The 19969-nt window shown below is 50.9% G+C and overlaps 1 protein-coding gene across 6 annotated transcripts in view; it reads right to left on the reverse strand.

The window, feature by feature from the left end:
- The window catches only part of MFSD13A (major facilitator superfamily domain containing 13A), a 33586-nt gene that overhangs the window by 2105 nt on the left and 11512 nt on the right, over positions 1 to 19969 (reverse strand). For 2 of the 6 annotated variants that reach the window (XM_029081181.2, XM_029081182.2), the window contains exons 2-9: positions 7973 to 8066; positions 6960 to 7245; positions 6122 to 6201; positions 4392 to 4841; positions 3573 to 3690; positions 2719 to 2815; positions 1100 to 1271; positions 422 to 615 (exon numbers count right to left, since the gene is read on the reverse strand). In XM_029081181.2, the coding sequence (XP_028937014.1) occupies positions 422 to 615; positions 1100 to 1271; positions 2719 to 2815; positions 3573 to 3690; positions 4392 to 4841; positions 6122 to 6201; positions 6960 to 7124 (1276 nt within the window). In that variant the 5' untranslated portion in view covers positions 7125 to 7245; positions 7973 to 8066. Of the gene's footprint in view, positions 1 to 421; positions 616 to 1099; positions 1272 to 2718; positions 2816 to 3572; positions 3691 to 4391; positions 4842 to 6121; positions 6202 to 6959; positions 7246 to 7972; positions 8067 to 13931; positions 14065 to 17656; positions 17755 to 19969 lie in introns of those variants that run through there. The other 4 variants (XM_029081185.2, XM_029081186.2, XM_029081180.2 and 1 more) reach the window with 4 other exon arrangements.

The following is a 19969-nucleotide window of genomic DNA, read 5'->3' on the forward strand; positions in this document are numbered from 1 at the left end:
TGAATGGAGCACTAAGTCAGAACTCAGAGCCAGGACACTAGCTGCATCCCTCAAAGTTTCAGGGTAGACTGGGAATTTCTGCTTTCAACATTCTGAGCTCAGGAACAGAATTAGAAGGAAAGGGAGTCCCTTCCCTTCTCCCAATTCCCCAGGGAAGAGCACAGGGCAGAGATCGGGCCTTCCATCCAGAGCCAATCCCTCCCCCAGCAGAGATCTTTTTCCCCTGGAGCTGGATCACTGACCCCACTGCAGCCTCCTTGAGGCCAGACTCCTCCCTGAGCTCCTCTGGCACCCCTGCATCAGTCTAGGCTGAGGAAGGAGTCCACCCAGGCTTGGGGTCATACAGAACCATTCTCCTCCATACACCAATGAACTCCTTTCTTAAGTGTCAGACACCTCCTCTCCTCGCCGCATCCCTCACCAGTGTAGAAACAGAGCAGCCAGGTGCCGACGAGCGGGGCGAACGTCTGGCCCGGCTTGGTGACCAGGGCCACCATCCCAAACAGGAGGGCAGAGGCTGCCTGCTGCCGGCGGTTCACCACGAGGTCCTCGTCCACGAGGTCGGTCACCACCAGGTTCAGTAGCTTACAGGTCCCCTCGGTGAACACCCGGTTACTGCAAAGAGAGCATACCGTCCACGATGGCTGGGGATCCCAGGCCCACCACACCCGACATCCATCACAGAGGCCGGGCAAGGACGGCACCGACCCGTAAGTCTTCCTCCCTGGGGCCGGCCCGCCAGCAGGCTCTCTGGTCACTGCTGGGCCCTCGAGGGGATGAGGCCTAGCCCGTGACCCTGACCAGGCCTGCGACCACTGACTTGGACCAAAGGGGAGACTCCAGGGGCCAGTGGGGGTAGGGAAGCTAGAGGATGGAAAGAAATAGAGAGGGGTTGACCTTGGCAGAATCCTTCTGCTAGTCCCCCGGCAGTCCTAAAGAGGTCTGGGAATCTGGGGTTGGGGCGAAAACCATTAAGTGGGTCTCAGTGCCTGTGGAAAGTCCCAGAGTAAGACAGAATCCCTCACCCTTTTCACACTATTTGACCCCCGAATACCCATCCTTGCCCACCCTCCCCAGGCCAGTAAGACCAACCGCCTACCTAGCAATGAAGAGGCAGAGGAGATGGATCTGGTCAGGCCCCGCGAGGAACATCAGCACGCTGAGCCCCAGTTTCAAGAAGAACAGTCCACGCACCACCGCATAGACCCCCCACTTTCGGCACAGGGACAGGAAGTAGAGGTTGTTGAGATGCGGGGCGATATAGGAAACCCCTGGGAGGAATAGAAGGGGGAAGGAGAGAGGCACGAGCAGGTAAGTACATTTTGGTGGAGGAGACAACCAAACGGGCCCTGGGAGAGGGAAGGGGGAAGAGACAAGCCCAACTCACCAAGAGGAAATCTAGCTCAATTTTTCTAAGGGCCATTTGGCAAGGATCAGAACTGCGAGCTGATTCCAAAGGCTAGAACTGGGACATCTGCTCTAGCCTGGTTCTTCCACAACCTGGAGTTGTGGGTCAGGACCAGGACAGAGTCAGAACCGACTGAAGGGTGCTACCAGGGTCTGTGGCATGGAACCCCCAGGAAAGATCAGGAGTGACTACAGAGCCCTGGACCACTCTCCAGACCGGATGTGGCCTCTTGGGACCCTTTACATGCAGACTGATTTGGAGCCTGTCTGGTCTAAACTTGTACCCCGTGGCCTGCTTGCTTAGCCTCCCGTCACTGCTGTGTTCAAGTCGTCACCTTGTTGAACATCAGCCCCCTCCTCACTGGGTGGTGATAACCGCAGACCTCAGCAAGCACCCCCAGTAACATGAGAATCCTTACTCTTCTTTCAGGGAGAGGTCCCAGGTTCTGGATCAGGGCCCACAGGAAAAGGTAGAGCCTAGCCCCAGAGCTTATCTCTCTTCATTCCACTCCCCAGACCTACCCACCCCACAACACACTGCTCCATGCTCCAAGGGATTCTCCCCTGATTCAACAGCAGCTCAATGCCTCCCCGACCCCAAGATCCCAAGGGATTCTTCATCTGACCCAGCAGCTGCTTAATGCCCCCAGAGATTCTCCCATTAACCCAGCCTGGCTCAATGGCCCTAAAGATTCTCCATCTTTCCCAGCAGCTGCTCAATGTCTCCAGAGATTCTCCCATCAACCCAGCCTGGCTCAGTGCCCCTGAGGATTCTCTCCCTGACCCAGCCACTGCTCAATGCCCCAGGGGGATTCTCCAAGGCATCTGCACTTGAGGCAAAATCCTGGACCCCCAAGGCTGTGGGTCTTTAGAGCTGTGGACTCAGCAGGAGGGCTTTCCATTGCTGCTTTGGAAGCCCAAGAAGGCAGGCACTGACCTAACACATCTTCTGCTCACCGCCAGGGCTGATTTTTCCTTTCAACTGGGAAATAGAGCAATGGGAGGGCCTGGGGACTGGCTCTTCTCCCCGGGGCTTGGTCCCAAAAGACATATGCGTGAAAACAGGATCTCCATCAGAGACGGCCAGATGCCGCAGTGACACAACTCCCGACATGGTCAGTCGTGCCACGAGGCAGGGAATGGAGCAGTAGGTGCTGCTGGGTAGTGCGGGAAGCACAGGGATTCTGGGAAGCCAGGGAAGGGCGAACGAGGAGCCTCGGAGCAGGAGCTGCGGTGAGGGCCCATTATAGTCCTGCAGCTAGCCCTTCCCCCCAGTTGGTCATCCTACCTCGGCAGGGCTGGTTCACTCACCCAGCAGGAAGGAGCCCGCGGAGAGGGAGATCCGATCCGACAACAGGTGTTCCAGGAAGAGAGGGAAGAAGTTGCTGTTGAAGTGACAGTGGAACACCTGCAGAGCCAACAGGTCCCACGTGAATCCAGGAGCTGGGCTCACTGCGCCCACCTGCAGCTGGTGAAGGCTGCAGGGACTCCGCCCACATCCCTGAGCCACTGTCCCCGTACCGGGGTCGGGGGTGAGAAACTGGGGAAGGAAGGTTTCAGGTCTGGCTTGGGGCAGAGGTTGGTGGGAGGGCTGAAGACACTCTTGGCCTTGGAGATCTGGGCCAAGGTCAGTGTGACCAGACCTAACCAGGGGAAAGGGGTGCTTGGGAGGGTCCAATCCACCACTGCCACGGGGGCCTGAGATTTGCCTCTCAGAGGAAGCATCTCCTATTTCTTCTGATAATTGTGCCCCCAAAACAGTTTGAGGATTGCACTTAATAGAGGAAGCTGCTCATATTGGGGGGTAAGAAAAGGAGGAGGCCAAAAACAGAGGGGGGTGGGGGAAAGAGTAGGGACCCAGACCTCTTTTACCTCTGCAAAGGTAAAAAGCCCTCCCCAGGCAGGGGGAGACAAGTGAGAATCTGAAACTCTAGGATCTGGGAATTGATCCCGAAGGGCAGCCAGTCTGGGAGCCCCCAGTCTAGACTTAATCAAGCCCCAGCTCCCACCCATGTCCATGGCAACAACTGTGCTGATAAGCACACCCCAGACCAGAGGGCCTCGCTGTCCCACCTGAACCTCAAGGAATCCAACTCTGACCTCATTTCGGCAAGCTACGGCCAGCCGCGGCCTCAGCCGGGACCCCGAAACCCAGCCCCAGGTACCTGCACAAGGTTCATGCAGACGAACCAGAGGAAGTTGCGATGCCGGGACAGCTGCCGGAGGTATTCGGCCAGGGTGGTCCTTCTCTCCTCCCCAACAGGGGGCTTCTCCACATATAGCCTGCAGGGACAAGAGACAACTTTTAGGCTCTTAAATGCCATGAGGGATCACTCTCACCCGACCTCTTCTGCCCTGGGGTGCTCTCAATGTCCCTGGGAAGAATGCCCGGTGAGCTGAAATCCTTTACTGGCACAGGAGAGCAATGGGTGCCTGGGCATTCACAAATATGGGGTGGGTGTTGGAGAGAGGGTACAGAGGGCAGCATGTTTCAGGCTTAGATGCTCATCTCTTCTGGTGAGGGCCAAACTCTGGCTCTTCAGCTGCAAGTGACTCTTTGGCTTTCAGGCTGCAGCTCGGAGGACAGTGGCCAAATAGAGCCAGAAGCCAGAGCACCGGAAGAGCCCGGCCCTTAGAATCAACCCTGGCCTCGGAAGAGCAGAACGGTGCTTTGGTCTCAGGACACACAGGGCAGACAGGCTGGAACAGCCTCTGGGACTGTGGTTTAAAACCAGAAACACCTCACAGCTGGAGCAGGAGAGAGCAGGGACTACCTACCCTCCTACCCGCTCTACCCAGTCGGAGGCCTCACGTCTCCTTCCAAAGGCCTGCAGCCGGGGGCTCTGGTAGGGGCAGAGGGGAACAGGGAGAGGCTCTTAGACTCTGGGAGAAAATTCGACCACTTCTCAGGGGGCAGGCTGGTTGAGGCCTCGAGTAATAGGGTCTCCACCGGCCCCGGACACAAGAACCAGGAGGTGGCTTACTCTTCCAAGGAGGAGTCTCGGGTCCCTCTGGGGTTCCCGTCAGCCGCAAACCGCTGCCTCAACAGCCACGTGGCCACCGTGAACCCAACCACCGACCAGCTGGCCAGTGCCACGCAGAAGACCCGGAACGAGAAGAAGTCCTCTTTGTTCCAGACGGCGTAGGACAGGAAGACGGACAGGGAGCCCAAGGCGCTGAAGAGGGAGCAGTAGAAGTTGAGGCGGGTCCTATCCCGAGCTGACACGGCCAGGTCGGCCAACAGAGCGTTATGGTGCAGGTCCACCATGGTGAGGAAGCTGTCGTACAAGCACAGGCAGACCAGGAACTGCAAACCCGGGCGGGCCCAGGGCACCCAGAAGGCCAGGAAGGAGAGGGCAAACAGTGGGCCATTCCAGCTCAAGGCCTTCAGGCGCTTCAAGATCACATCAGGTGGGGAGATCTCTGCTCCAATCCTGCCAGGAGGAAAAGGACAGTCCGGCACCCGGATGCCTGCAGCACACTTCTCTATTTCCTCAATCTTCTTTCCACTCTAAGATGAGGAAACTATGGCCCAGAGACCTGGACTGTGGCTCCAAAGTCACCCACAATCTGAGATGACACCTGTGTCTCCTGACTCCCAACCCAGACTCTTGCCCTTAGGCTATGCTGCATCCTACTAAGCAGAGTGGCCTGCTGAGTTTTCCCACAAAATAGAAGTTTTCCCAAACAGAAGCCAGGCAGAACCATAATGACTACCATTTCCCTCTTGGGGATGAAAGCCATTGGGAGGGACCAGAGTCAGTCCTGCCTGGGATTCTCATGAAGGGTTGATGATGGGGCAGCTAGCCAGTTGTCTCTGTCCGAAGGACCCCTGGGGATGCTGGGGCAGTTCTGAGCCACAAGGAAGACAGGGTCTGGTTCTGGGCATTCGGGAAGGCCTGGGAGGGCCCCAATCAAATTTGACCTGAACTTGACCTGAGGGTCAGCAGTATCATGACCTCAATACCTGAGCGAATTCAAATGAACCAGTTACCCTGGAATAGCGGGAAGCAACGGGGTCTCATAGAAAGAGCACGGGCCTGAGAGTCACGAGACCTGGGCTTTGATCCCAGAGCCATCACTTGCCTGCTGGATGACTTCAGGCAAGTCACTTACTTCTCTGTGCTCTGTTCTCAGTTTTCTCAGCTGTAAAATGGGGACTAAATATTTGTTCTCCCACCCTCCTCAGACCGTGAGCCCCAGGTGAGACAGGGACTGTGTCCAACTTGAATGCATCGTATCTGCCCCATCGCTTAGCAAGGTGATTGGCCCCTAACAGGTGCTTAGCAAATACCATTATTTTCCAGTTCAATTTCCCCCTCCCCGCAACTCTCCAAGGTAGGGCAAGGGTTAAACAGAGAGAGGTTTTGCCTAGCCAGGAAATCCCTGGGGAGGGCAAGTAATTCAGTAGCCTACAGAGAATCACGCGGGTGTGAGCCTGGGAAAGAACATTTTCCTCCTCCTCTTTCTCTTCCTCCTCCTCTTCCTGTTCCTCACCCCCAGTGTCCAACCAGCCGCTTGCCTCCTCTCTCGCTCTCTACGCAGCTGTGGCCCAGCAGGGCAGTCGGATAGGCAGGTTACTTTGGAGAGAGCCGATCTTTCTGTTTCTGTTTCTGAACCCCAAGTGGCTGCATCTGGGAAAGGGTTGTCAAGAGCCAGACAGAGGGAGGGCAGACCAAAGGACCCCTCGGTCCGGCACCTGGGATCAACTCACTCTTGTGTGCTGAGAAACACCCGGTCACTGAGCCAGCCAAAGAGAGGATCGTTGAGACTGTTCCATATGAGGAAAGCTGTCTGGGAAGAAAGTCACAACAGTTATTGCAACTGAAGCAGCAGCAGCAGCAACAAATAATGGGCAGGACATGCTTCTGATTAGCCAGGAGAAGGATTTCAGGCCCCAGGGGGTCCTCCCTGGCCAGGAGCAGGAAACAGGGCTGAATGGGCAGCCTAAACACTTAAGATCGTACCGGACTGGGGGCGAGCACAGCAGAATCAGCCCAGTTGAAAGATATAAGTTGGGAGTCGCAGAGGCCACCCTGCTCGACCAGACTGTCCCCGAGCCGGTCTGGACTTGCTGCGGGAGCCTTGCTTAGCCGCTGCTGGCAGTCATATCCTGGAAGGTTCTGTGCCCCGTCTGGACCTTCTTCAGCTTGTCTTCCTCCCCCTCAACCGCATCCTACCCCTTACTTATGTGGCTGGGAAGACCCCATGGGTAGGTAGAATGAAGGAGAAAGCCCATATCGCTCTGGAGTAAAGGAACAGAGACATCTCCCCCATCCCCCACGACCCCACACTACTGCTTAGAGTCCCCCAAAAACGCTTTGCCCCCAGACATTCACTTGAGCACCTCTTGGGCTCTTCCTGCTCACCCCCAAGCTCCGAATCCCCCACTTCTTCAGATGGAGAGAAGCACACGAGTTCAAATGAAGAGGGCCTGCAACCCAAAAACCACCCAGGGGATCCTGGCTCCAACAGGCTGGGCTCAGCCAGGCTCCTGCTCTGGGGTCGGCCTCTCCTCAGGGTGGGTGGTTGGGTAAGTGGGAGTCACTTACTTCTCCAATCCAAAAGGACAGCTTATCGATCTTGTACACAGAGACGAAGGTGTCCACGTAGTACAGCAGGAACACGTTGTGCAGGATAGACACAAAGAGGGACAGAGAGCCATAGACGACTGCCGTGGGCAAGGCCAAGAGCCAGCCCGGGGGCCTCCACCCCATCCTCAGCTCCGGCAGCCCACCCGGCTCAGATGGCCCATTTCCCACACCTGGCTGCCACTTCGGTAGGGCCAATCCATCCTCTGGCCAGAAAAACTGTCAGCTTGCCCTCTGCTTCTGCAGACTTTCAAAAACGAAACAGATAAACACACTATAGAAACCTTCACAGAAGCCAGGTTGCCTTCGACCTTGTTTCCCCAACTGGGCCTAACAGCACTTAGAAGTCAATGGCAGGCCATTTGATAAAGCTGTTTCTTTCTGTTGTATTACTGTTTAGCCCTGAGCCGCTGAGGAACACGCCGGCTCTCCTAGGTACTGCACTGTACTTCTTTAACATACTATACTTCAAATCAAACTCTCTGGACCGGGTAACCAAGCTGAAGTCAGAGCAAGAGGTTAAGAAAAACAGGGCTTCTGGCTATATACCCAAGGGGGCTAGGTCTTCCTGAAAATACGTTCAGAGAAGTTAACCCATTCTTTTTCTTGGGTAAATCTGGGTACTCCAAGGAAGAAGACAAAATCTTCAGAAAATCTGAAACCGTGAATGCAAGGTGACAGACCAAATGTGTCTATATCTGTCTTGCCACTCCCCTCTCACTTCCCCCCACCCCAGGTTTAAAATATCTGTCAGAAAGCTGCCAGGCTAGACATATACCACCCACTTCCCCCCTTGTCTGAAAGGATGGTTCCTGGTTTGGGACTGTTAGAAACTTGGGTAAATTCACTCTGGGTCCAGGTTTAAATCCCAGGTGGCCACCCTAACCCGGGGCCAATGACGCCCGAAGATCATTGCTAATGAGTTGTAGCCAAGTTCTGAAAGGACCCAGAAAAGCAAACTCTCTGTCACTTACACTCCGGCTTCATTCAGTCCTCACCAGGAGTTTCTGGTGTCTCTCCAGGCTTTTGCCGGCACTCCCGTTTCAGACTGGTTCTGTCTCCTTAGACCTTGAGTCATAAGGGAAGATGGACAGGGAAATACTTAAACTTTTAACCCTCTACTCCAGACTCTGGGCTCTCCTATGAAGCCATGTGCCCCTTCCTTTTCCCTCTGGAACCCCTCCCCAAGACCCCCCCATCCCTGTTAGCGAAGCCAAGGTGAAGCGGTCCAAGAGGCCGTCACAGGAAAGCAACTCTCCTGTTTTCCCTTAAGAAATCGACTGTGCTGGAAGAAGCCCTGGGAGGTCAGGGCAGTCCATGAATTTGGGTCCTGTTTTAGGGGAGACCAAAGAGCTTCCTCCATCCTGGGGCTAAAACGGTGAAATTCACGTCAGGTCAGGCCCAGTTACTGGTTTAGAGTCATTCGTCGGGATGATCCTGGAGAGGGGCCCCCTCACCCCGCTCCTCAACCCCCACCCCAGGACCACCCCAGCCTGCAAGAGCTCTCTGTGGCACCTATGTATTTGGGTCTGTACTCCTAACCACTTTGACACCCCACCCCCTGGCCCCATAGCTCTTATGTACATATCTTTATACCCTGCCGCTTCCCCTTAGTTGTAATTTAACATCTGCCACCCCTACTAGATCATAAGCTGTTTAAAGGCAGGGATCATGTCAAACAACTCCGTTATACTGTACTCTCTCAAGGGCTTGGTACACTCTGCACACAGTAAGCCTTCAATATATACCACTGGACTGATCGGTCTCCAAGCCAAGACCATCCTGAACCAGGATCTCCTCTTCCCATGGACCCTCAGAACAGGCCTCAAAGCCTCCCTGGGGGATCCCAACTCCTCCCGAGAAGACCCTGGTACCCCTCCCCAGATGCGGGAGGGGTTTTTACAGCTCCAACAGTTTATTAATCCAAGGTATCAGACTTCACACACCTGAGAAAGGTCATTTAGTCCCTCCTTGAAGGTCTTTAAAAGTAGAAGAGATTATCACCTGCCTAGAATGGTTGAAATGGCATTCTGTCTGAAGACAAGGCAAAAGACAGGTCTGGTCAACCAATAGATCAATCAGTCGTATATAGTGAGTGCTTACTGTGGGCAGAGGACTGTACTAAGTGCTTTGGAGAGTACAAAATAACAGAATTGGTAGATACGTTCCATGCCCAAGCTCCTCTCCAGTCCCATGATCACTGTATCTCAAGGATTATCGACTCTTGGTTCACTAGCTTAAAAAAAAAAAAAAGAGTTTTTGTTCTTCCATCCCACGCTTCCATCTCTATCCTGCTCCAGGCCTATTTCCCAACTTCCTCCCTCTCATTCCCCCAACACCTCAGGGAAAACCCAAGCGATAAGCAACCTAACCAAGCACGTCACTACTTCAAAACAACAAAACCACCATGCCCTAGCCCCAATGCAGAGGTTTCCTTAGCACGCACCCTCCCGAGGAATACCACTTCTCCCCAGCAAAAACGACTTCCCGCAATCAAACCAATAAACCAACTTTTCAGAAGCCCATCCTCCCCCTCCACCCAACTCCCTCACCCCAGCCCCCGCCTTCCATGACATTTACCAAGCTGTTGAGCCACTGACTCACACCCACCCCGGCTCTCTTCCCCCAACGGATGCCAAAGCTCTCGCCAGAAGCTGGACGCTTGGAAACTCTCAGGCCGTCAGGGTAGCCGGGAGGTCAACACATTTCATTTTTATGGCTTCTGCCTTGTGACCGCAGAAAAGGGAGAAAGGAAAAGCGATCCGGCACGGAAAACCTTAAGCTTGGCTCCTGATGCAGAGAGCCTCTCCGATGCTGCTTGGAAAACCTCCCTGCTCTGGCAAATCCCCAATCTCTGCTTTCCATCCGGAAGGCTACTCAGATGTATCTTCCACTAAAGAACCAGGGGAGAAGCCAAAAAGTGACTCGAGCCCTTTAAGTCCTCTCTAGACTGTAAACTCGTTGTGGGCAGGGGACATATTAGATTGTACTCTCCCAAGCACTTAGTATGATGCTCTGTACATAATGAGCACTCAACAAATATGATTAAGGTTTTTAATTCCACTGGGGACAAAAAGAGGGTCTTAACTGCTCGAGCCCCTACTTCTTGGGCCACACCACAAGGGCTCTCCAAGCTTCCTGTTTGTTCTTCCTCGAGGCCATCTCCCAGATCTGTCCTCTTCCTTCCCACATTTTTAATCTGTGACCTGCTCACCCTGCTCCACACTCTCACCACCTCCAGGCTGGAGCTGTGCTTCCAGCCTCTCTGTTGTCCATCCCCATACAAACACTGCCTTGTCTCATCTTTCTCAGATGATGAAGGATGCATATTGCTCCCCTCCACCAAACTCTCCGACGGCTCCCAACCCAAGACAAAAACTCCGGACCAGCAAGTTCCACTCCCACCCCACCACCAACACACACACACACACACACACACACACACACGGCCAGTTCCCTCTCACCAATCTGTTCTCCCACCTGACTATTCCTTGAGCCCTTTGCTCTGACCAATTAAACTATCCAACCATCCCTAACACCCAGCTATCTCTCATGCTCTACTCCAAGTCTGGCACACCCTTTGCCAAAACTCATCCCTTCTTTCCTTCAATGTCCTTCTACAGAGCTGTTTCCATGAGGCGCTCCCTAATTAATCCCCATCATGATCTCTCAACCTCAGATTCGGGAATTTATATTTTTTTGTTACTGATTTATTTATTCACTTGTAACTCTTACTTTATTTCTTTCTCCCTCCCCCCAGTCATAAAAATTTGGTGTATTTATCCATTTACAGCTCTATATGGGATGGGGACTGGGTCCAATCTGATTATCCCGTATCTACCCCAGAACTTGGCACATAGTAAGTGCTTAACAAATACCATAATTTTTATTAGCAATATTAATTTGTATGCACTGTCTCCCTGCTAGGTTGCACACTCCTTTGGAACAACGGTGCAGGGGGAGTCACGTCTTTTACTTATTTTGGTAGGATCCCTGGTCAGGAAATGCTGTTAATATTTCTACAGATACTGGATCCTGGCTCAGATTCCTGGGACCTTCGCCAATACCCCTCTCCATCTTCTTTCCTTCTCTGCCATACCCTTCTGCTGTACAAGATTGGATCAGTGACAGCAGATGGATGAGAAGGAACAGAGATCTGAAACATTAAGAAGTGAAATCTTCCAGGCAAGCTATAATAGCATTTTAACTTTAAAATTCCCCAGAAATAGCAAACGTGTTATTTTCTTGTAGAGTCATGCAAACCCATGGGGGCTTGCTTTCTTCTTACTACTGCATGTGGCTCTTCAGAAATTCCTTGTGGGGACCCCTGCTTCCCCAGCATTATTTCTTCTAGCTGCAGAAATCATTTCCAGAGAACCAGAGCTCGAAGAGACCTTAACAGATCATCTGTGTCCAATCCCCTGTCTCTAAGCAGATGGGTAAAACCCATTCAGAACAGAGGCTTTATCTGTCCTTAAAGGTCTCCAAAGCAGTAACTTCAGAGCTCCTATGGTGCTTCATCACGCTAGCGGCAGAGAAATCCTATCTCGTGCCAAACTGAATCGCACCTGCTTTACTTTAAACCCATTTCGCCTTGTTCTGTCCTCAGTGAAACATGGTGAACAACTCGTCAGCATCCTTATTTATATTACTGCCTATCAGTCCCTCTAGACTGTAACCTCGCTGTGGGCAGGGAAACGTATCTATCAACTCTGTTATAACGTAATCTCCCAAACGCTTAGTACGATGCTCTGCACACAGTAAGTGCTCAATAAATACGACTGATTCCCATACAAGCTCTCCCCAAGCCTTCGGAAGACTGCCGTTATGCCCTCGGCCTTCTCTTCTCTAAGCTTAAATAATTGGGGGGTCTGGAATCTTCTAGATTCCCCATCTCCCCTTCTTGATTACACTGCAGAAAAATGGAGAGGCACCAGGATATCACACAAGAAGTTTTCACTTAGTGGAGAGCAGCGTGACCTAGTAATAATAATGATAATAATAATGAATAATCACAGTATTTGTTATGGTGTTTATGAGAAGCAGCATGCCTAGTGGATAGGGCAAGGGCCTGGAAGTCAGAAAGTCATGGGTTCTCCTCCGAACTCTGCCACTTGTCTGCTCTGTGACTTTGGGAAAGTCACTTAACTTCTCTGTCCCTCAGTTAGCTCATCTGTAAAATGGGGATTGAGACTGGGAGTCCCTCGTGGGACAGAGACTGTGTCCAACCCGATTTGCTTGTATCCAACCCCAGCACTTAGTACAGTGCCCGGCACATGGTAAGCACTTAACAAAAACCATAATTATTACTACCATTATTATTACTTGGACAGTGAGTCCCATGTGAGACAGGGACTGTGTCCAATCTGGTTATCTTGTATCCACCCCAGTGCTTAGTACAGTGCTGGGCCCTAGTACACACTTAAATGCAGTTATTATTATTTTTATTATTAGTGAGGCTGCAAGACTTAGTCACTCTGATTTTGAATCTTCTCATCTATTGCCCCAAAGCACTTCAGTGACCATCACTGTTGAGATGCAAGGGGCCGGTAGAGTATAAATTTAACAAAAGACAAACTAACAAAAACCCACTTTCCTAGCCTTCAGACAGCAGGGTCTTCTGCCCTGCCACACCATCAATACTTCTGATTTAATTATGAAAGCCAGTCTTCTGACACCCAAGCCTGTGACTGGACAGAGAGCCCCACCTCTCTGGGCTTCTGTTTGCCTATCAGTGGAGGACAATGAGCCTTCTCTCTTACCTATTTCTCCTCAGGAGGCATTAAAACCAAAGAGTTCGTGTTAAGTTAATAACGCTTGCTCCTAAGGCTCTTAATCAGATAAATTACACCGCTGAGACCAGGCAGGAACACCAGTTTCTAGGGCTGGAATGGGGAAGTTTGGCACTTTGAAATTTTTCGAAGACAAATAAAAGCAACACGCCTTGTTGGTTTGCTGCATTTTCTTCAGTGTCCTGCTAGACTCCAATAAGTTTGGTTTAGTATACCGAGGCTTTTTTTCCTCCTATGGGAAAACATCAGAATTAACCGCTCTAACTGAAGGAGGTGAAATTCCCCTAGAAGGCGCTCCAACATTTCAGCAGGCAAAGTAGGGGAACAAACAAGGAAGCTAGAAAAGCTAAAAGAGGGAGTTGATTTTTTTTCTCTAAAGACATCCCTAACTTATGCACCTCCAAACAGCTGCTTAGAGACACCCGGTCCCCCAGCCCAAGACAGCCAGCATTATTGTGGACTGCTTTCCCCCACCAACCCTGCCCCCCAACCAACTCCTATGTCCTAGTGAAGCTTGGGAAGGTTAGTAAAGCAGGGTCCAGGGCCCAGGGCAACTGACCTGAAGGTCCCTTCCCTGGCCTTTGGAGCCCACCTGGCTCCTGGCAAATGCCCAGCTCTGAGTGTTTTTCCAGGCCAGGGGTACTTTTAGCCCACCACGGCCAACTGGGCAGTACCCCGAGACCAACACTGGTGAAGGGAATTCTGAAATAATGGTGAAAGACGCAGAGATAGGAGGAAAGGGATAGGCAGTGCTGTTTATGAGAATGTATTTATCCTCCCTTGCCCCGCTATGACCTCAGGGGGCTAGGAGCCACAATAAAGGGGACTCACTCTGAGGCTCAGACTCAGGAGTGAACATTCTGGGTTCCTCTCTTTTGTAGGGAAAAAAATTCAAAAAGCACAGATTAAGTATACCTATGGCAATGCAACCCCCTCCAGGAGAGAGAACCAACAGGCCCAAGCTCAGTACAAAAGGTTCATTTAATACACATTTATACAAACACACACTCATATTCAGAATCATGACGAACTGCAATATAAACCTGGCATAGGTACTGATAGGGACAATATGACATGGTGCCTTTCAAAGGCCTTGCCTTGGGTGTGTTCAGGTATTGAATGAAATCGATGCAGTTCTAACCTGGGCAATTACTCTGTGCTGTTTGTGCCAGGAGGACAGCATGCACAACACCTTCTGGACAGGTTCTACAACAGGAGTGGCCAAACGACAGCTTGTAAGTCACATGCTGACCTGCTCCACTTTCATCAAGGAGTAGCAGTTATTGAGTGCCTGTGTGCAGATCACTGTACTGGGTGATGAAGACAGTACCATAAAATTAGTAGACGTGATCCCTGCCCTCCAGGAATTCACAATCTAGAGGGGAGACAGACACCAAAGTTGTCTTCAGCTGGAAGGAACTAACAGAGTAAAGAAGACATATACATCAATGCCTCAGGGGGACGAGGTGGAGGTGGGGGGATAGAAGTGAGGAGATTAGAAATTAACTGAAAATGGCCTCGTGGACAAGATCTGATTTCAGAAGGCCTCGGGAGAGGGGAAGAGAGAGGCAGTGTTGGACATGAAGGGTGAGAGAATTCCAAGAAGTGGAGGGAGAGTGCAAGCAAGAGGTCGGGGTGGGGGAGATGACAAGGGCCAGTATGTAGGCAAATGAAAGGAGAGTGCGAGCTGAGGAGCAGGGGTTAAGTAGAAGGGAGAGAGCACCTTAAACCTCTTTGTCAGGGGTTTCTGTGTGATGGGAAGAGGACCAGGCCACCATAGGAGGGTTTTGAGGAGTGGAGAGATGTGTGCATAAAGGTGCAGAAAAATGGTTTGGGTAACAGAATGAAATACAGACTGAGAGGACAGAGATGGAGAAAGGGAGATCAGAGAAGATTGATGTGGTAGTTAAGTTGGGCTATGACAGGTCCCCGAACCACAAGGCTATCAATCAATCGTATCTGTTGTATGCTATGTGCAGGCCACTGTACTAAGCGCTTGGGGGAGTACAGTATAACAGAGTTGGTAGACATGTCCCCTGCCTACAATGAGCCTACAGTCTAGATGGGGAAACACCATTAATGGGGAGGAAGAGACGGATTCTGGAAATATTGCGGAGGGAAAACTGACAGAATTTTGACAACAGACTGAATATGGGGGTTGAAAGAATGGGAGAAGTCAAGGCTTAAGACACAGGGAAAGTGGTGGTGGTGAATTCTATGATGGGAAAGTTAGGTAGAGAAGATAAAGCATTCAATTTTTGACACACTGAACTTGAGCTGTCGGCAGGACAACCATGTGGAGATGCCCCAGAGACAGAAGGAAATGTAGGATGGCAGCGGAGAGGGAGGTCAACAAGTAGAATTGGGAGTCATCTGCATAGAAGAGGTAGTTGAAGTCCCGGGAGTAGATGAGACTCAGTTTCTTCATTTGTAAAATGAGGACTCAGTATCTGTTCTCCCTCCTACCTAGATTGTGGACCCCATGTGGATCAAGGACTGTGTCCAACCTTATTACCCAGCACTTAGTTCAGTCCTTAGCACAGAGTGAGTGTTTAAATAGCAAAACTATTATTATCCATGTAAGAAACTAACTCTGAAATGGTTTCATCTTTGCTTCCCCCACTGAGGGCAAACCCACTTCTATTACCTGAAATGCAAATGGTATCCGGCACACATCATCATTTCTTAAATACCCAAAAAAGTCATTTCAACATTTTTTTTAATGGTATTTTTTAAGTGCTTCCTATGTGCCAGGCACCGTACTAAGCACTGGGGTAGATACAAGCTTTTCAAATAGGACCCAGTCCCTGAACCACATGGGGCTCATAGTCTTAATCCCCATTTTCCAGATGTGGTAACCGAGGCACAGAGAAGTTCAGTGACTTACCCGAAGTCACCCAGCACTGTACGAGATTCTTGGGAGAGTACTATTGATTGATTGATTACAATAGAACAGAAATTAGTGGATGGTGGAGCTGGAATTAGAACCCAGGTCCTCTGACTCCCAAGCCCACACCCTATCCACTAGACTGTGATGCTTTCCTTTTCACTCCCAGAAAGTGAGGCGCATTAGGGCGGATAAACTCCTTCCGGGTCCTAGACCTTCCGATGACCAATTAAATGGCCTCTAATGTTCCGCCACGTCATCTCTCAATCAGGGATCACTTCTGCTTCGGCGGTGAAAAAGATTTGGGTTGGCAAACCCATTATAGTCTCCCAGGGCTAAATCCAAACAATGCCACTAAGAAACTCGACTCCAATGGCTAGGCTCCTGCCTCAGTAGTCTGAAAATGCAGACTGCCCTAGGGTTCCCAGCCTCTTAGAAATAGCTTTATTTTCGCGAGTTAAACAGATGGCCTCCTGAAGTCAGATCAGAAGAGATGAGCCAGGGGCAGCGAGCTTTAATGCACCGAAGACCAACGGTACTTCTGACCACTCACTTCAAAACCCAAGGTTAAGTCGGGATAAGCGAACCAGATTTCGCCGCAAGGATTCAAGAGAGCTTCACATTGTGGCTTTCTTCTGATTATCCCATCCAAGGCAGTGGGAAATACACCAAGGCAGGAGGGATATCGTACACAGTAGTCCGCCACTTTAGAGACTCAGGACCTGACCCTCCGATGCACAGATTAGAGAGTGGTATGGGAAGAAAGAAAATTAAACATCCTTCCCCACTACCCAAGCCTCTTCCCACCTGGGGGAGATGATCAGAGTCGTTCCCAGCATGCTGGCCAAGAAAACAAGTCCTGAACAACTGAAAGCACAAATCGGTATGACCCAAGAGAGACAGGAGTCACCTGGGCCTGTCAGTGCCAAATCTCAACAGCAGGGCAGAAATAATAACTCACGCCATCCCGCCCACTGGGCGATACTTCCAAAGCTCATCTCCCTCCTGTAGTTCCCACTGGGTTGTGTCCAACCTGATTAAGTTGTATCTTCCCCAGTGCTTAATATGGTGCCTGGCACTTAGTAAGTGCTTAACAAAGACCATACACAAAAAATAATAAGCCCAGGGAGAAAGCTATGCTGTTCAATAGACAGAAAAGCCCGGGGCCAATCTCCTGGGCGCTGGAACCCACATTTAGCACCCTGCATTAAGGCCCACGACCACGCTAGCCTGTCCCCACTCTGGACCCTGGGCCCCAGGCCCCGCCAGGCTCTCCCACACCCCAGCAGCCCTCCACCCCGCTCAACTGTCTAATTTTCCATCCCCCAACCTCTGTGGTTCTTTTATGGGGCAACACCATGGCCTAGTGGGTAGTGCACAGGACCTGGGCATCAGAAAGACCTGGTTCTAAACCCGGCCTCCCCACTTGCCTGCTGTGTGACGCTGGGCAAGTCACTTCCCTTCTCTGGGTCTCAGTTACCTCATCTCTAAAATGGGGATTAGGACCGAGAGCCCCATGTGAGACATGGGCTGTTTCCGACCTGATTACCTTCAACCCACTCCAGTGCTCAATACAGTGCCCGGCACGTACTACGAGCTTAATCACTCAATCCCTCGTATTTACTGAACGCTTATGTGCAGAGCACTATACTAGGCAACGTGGCTCGGAAAGAGCCCTGGCTTGGGAGCCAGAGGTCATGGGTTCGAATCCCGACTCTGCCACTTAGCTATGTGACTGTGTGCGAGTCACTTCACTTCTCTGGGCCTCAGTGACCTCATCTGGAAGATGGGGATGGAGAGTGGGAGCCTCACGGGGGACAACCTGATGAGCCTGGGTCTCCCCCAGCGCTTAGAGCAGTGCTCTGCACATAGTAAGCGCTTAACAAATACCAACATTATTAGTGTGATGAAAAAAAGGGGGCCACCCTCCAATCGCCACCCCAAAGCCCCTGGGATGGAGGGGGCAGCGTGGGACTGACCTGCTGTCCGGCCGGCTCGCCGCTCGACGGGGAGAAACCCCCGGCCGCCGCCTCAGTGCGCCTGCGTCAAGGCCGGGCCTCCTCCTTCGGGCTCAGCGATTGGCTCAACCCCGTCTCCCCGCCTCGTCAGGTGATCGGGAGCGAGGCCGCAGGCGCCATCTTTGTCGAGGGCAGCTGCCCTCAATTCCCCCAAGAGCCAAAAAGCAGCCTTGGCTAGGGAAAACTCGCAGAGGCGTCAGGTTCTTCGCATCCCTGGGAGGCAGGGTGGCTCGGTGGAAAGAGCCCGGGCTGGGGAGTCAGAGGTTATGGGTTCGAATCCACTTGTCAGCTGGGTGACTGTGGGCAAGTCACTTCACTAGGCCTCAGTGACCTCAGCTGGAAAACGGGGATGAAGACTGTGAGCCTCACGTGGGGCAACCTGATGACCCTGGGCCTACCCCAGCGCTTAGAACAGTGCTCTGCACATAGTAAGCGCTTAACAAATACCAACATGATTATTATCCCTGGGGATGGTGAAGGCAGGAATATTCCAAATCATGGCTGTGGCGTAAGGCTTTGGCATCCCTGGGGATGGTGAAGGCAGGAATATTCCAAATCATGGCTGTGGCGTGAGGCTTTGGCATCCCTGGGGATGGTGGAGGCAGGAATATTCCAAATCATGACTGTGAACCCCATGTGGATTAACCTGTATCTATCCTAGAGGTTAGAAAGGTGCTTGACACATAATAATCTTGGTACTTGTTAGGCGCTTACTATATGCCAAGCAGTGTTCCAAGCGCTGGAATAGATACAAGGTTATTGAATTGTTCCCCTTCGGGCTCACAGTCTTCATCCCCATTTTCCAGATGAGGTCACTGAGGCACAGAGAAGTTAAGTGACTTGCCCAAAGTCAAAAGCTGAAAGTGGCGGAGCGGGAATTAGAACCCACGACCTCTGACACCCTAGCCTGTGCTCTTGCCACTAAGCCATGCTGCTTCTCTTAGTAAGCACTAAACAAATACCATAATGAATAAATAAAATGAACATGCAGAGACCGTGTCGAACCTGATTTTCTTGTATTTACTTCAGGACTTGGGACAGTTTGGGGCATAAAGTAAGCCCTAACAAATAACACTTTTGCACATACCCGTAATTTGATTTATCTGTATTGATGTCTGTCTCCCCACCCTCTAGACTGTAAGCTCGTTGTGAGCAGGGAGTGCCACTGTTTATTGTTGTACTTTCTCAAGCACTTACTACAGTGCTCTGCACACTGTAAGTGCTCAATAAATATGATTGAATGAATGAATGAAATATCACCATCATTATATCCTTCTCCCCACCTCCACATTGGACTGTGGGCCCAAACCATGTTGGAATCACTCTCTTCATTTATTTGCCCAAATAGTACTGTACAGGGTTTCTTTTATATTTTTAATGTCTTTCTTCTGAATTAGATTGTAAGCTTCTTGAGGGCAGGTATCATGTCTACCAACTTTATATTGTACTCTCCCAAGCACTTAGTTCGCCTCTCTGCACATCTTAGGAGCTCAATTCATTCAATTGCATTTTTTGAGCACTTACTGTGTGCAAGCATTATATTAAACACCTGGGAGAGTACAATAAAACCATAAACAGACACATTCCCTGCCCACAACAAGCTTACGGTCTAGAGGATGCCATTGATTGATAGGCACTAGGGCAGTTGTGGGTATTTATTGAGCACCCATTGTGTACAAACTCAGTAAGATCTCATTGTTATAAACTAAATTCTCCATATTTCCTTCTAAACTTTCTCTTCTTCCTAGCCACAGTTGATTATGCCCCCATATTCTCCCTGTCCTTGGGGGGGAAAAAAACCAACAACAGTAAGATTTAGACACTGTTTCTGATCCCTAAGAGGCTCAAGATCTAAGAATAAGGTGGAGAGGATGGGGCTGGCAAGAGACACCAAAGGAATGCTTGGAATAATAAAAACAATAACAACATGTGAAGTCAAGGACAACAGTAAATATAGTAAGAGCTGCAGAACACTGAGACTAAAGGAGCAAAATTTCAGGCTTTCCAGAGCCCATCGGCAACAAACTTGTTAAAGCTGACAAGGCCTCAAGTTGCCACTGTGTCCTCACTATGTTGTTAATCATATTTATTGAGTGCTTACTGTGTGCAGGGAGATTACAACACTACAATATAACAGATACATTCCCTGACCACTGTGAGTTTACAGTCTGGGGCAGGGGCGGGAGAAGGACATTAAAATAAATAAATAAAGGATATGTACATAAGTGCTTTGGGGTTGGGCAACACAGAAGGGAGTGGGAGAAAATGAGGTCT

The sequence above is a fragment of the Ornithorhynchus anatinus genome, chromosome 16 (genome assembly GCF_004115215.2).
Source record: "Ornithorhynchus anatinus isolate Pmale09 chromosome 16, mOrnAna1.pri.v4, whole genome shotgun sequence".
In the NCBI taxonomy this organism is placed as follows: domain Eukaryota; kingdom Metazoa; phylum Chordata; class Mammalia; order Monotremata; family Ornithorhynchidae; genus Ornithorhynchus; species Ornithorhynchus anatinus.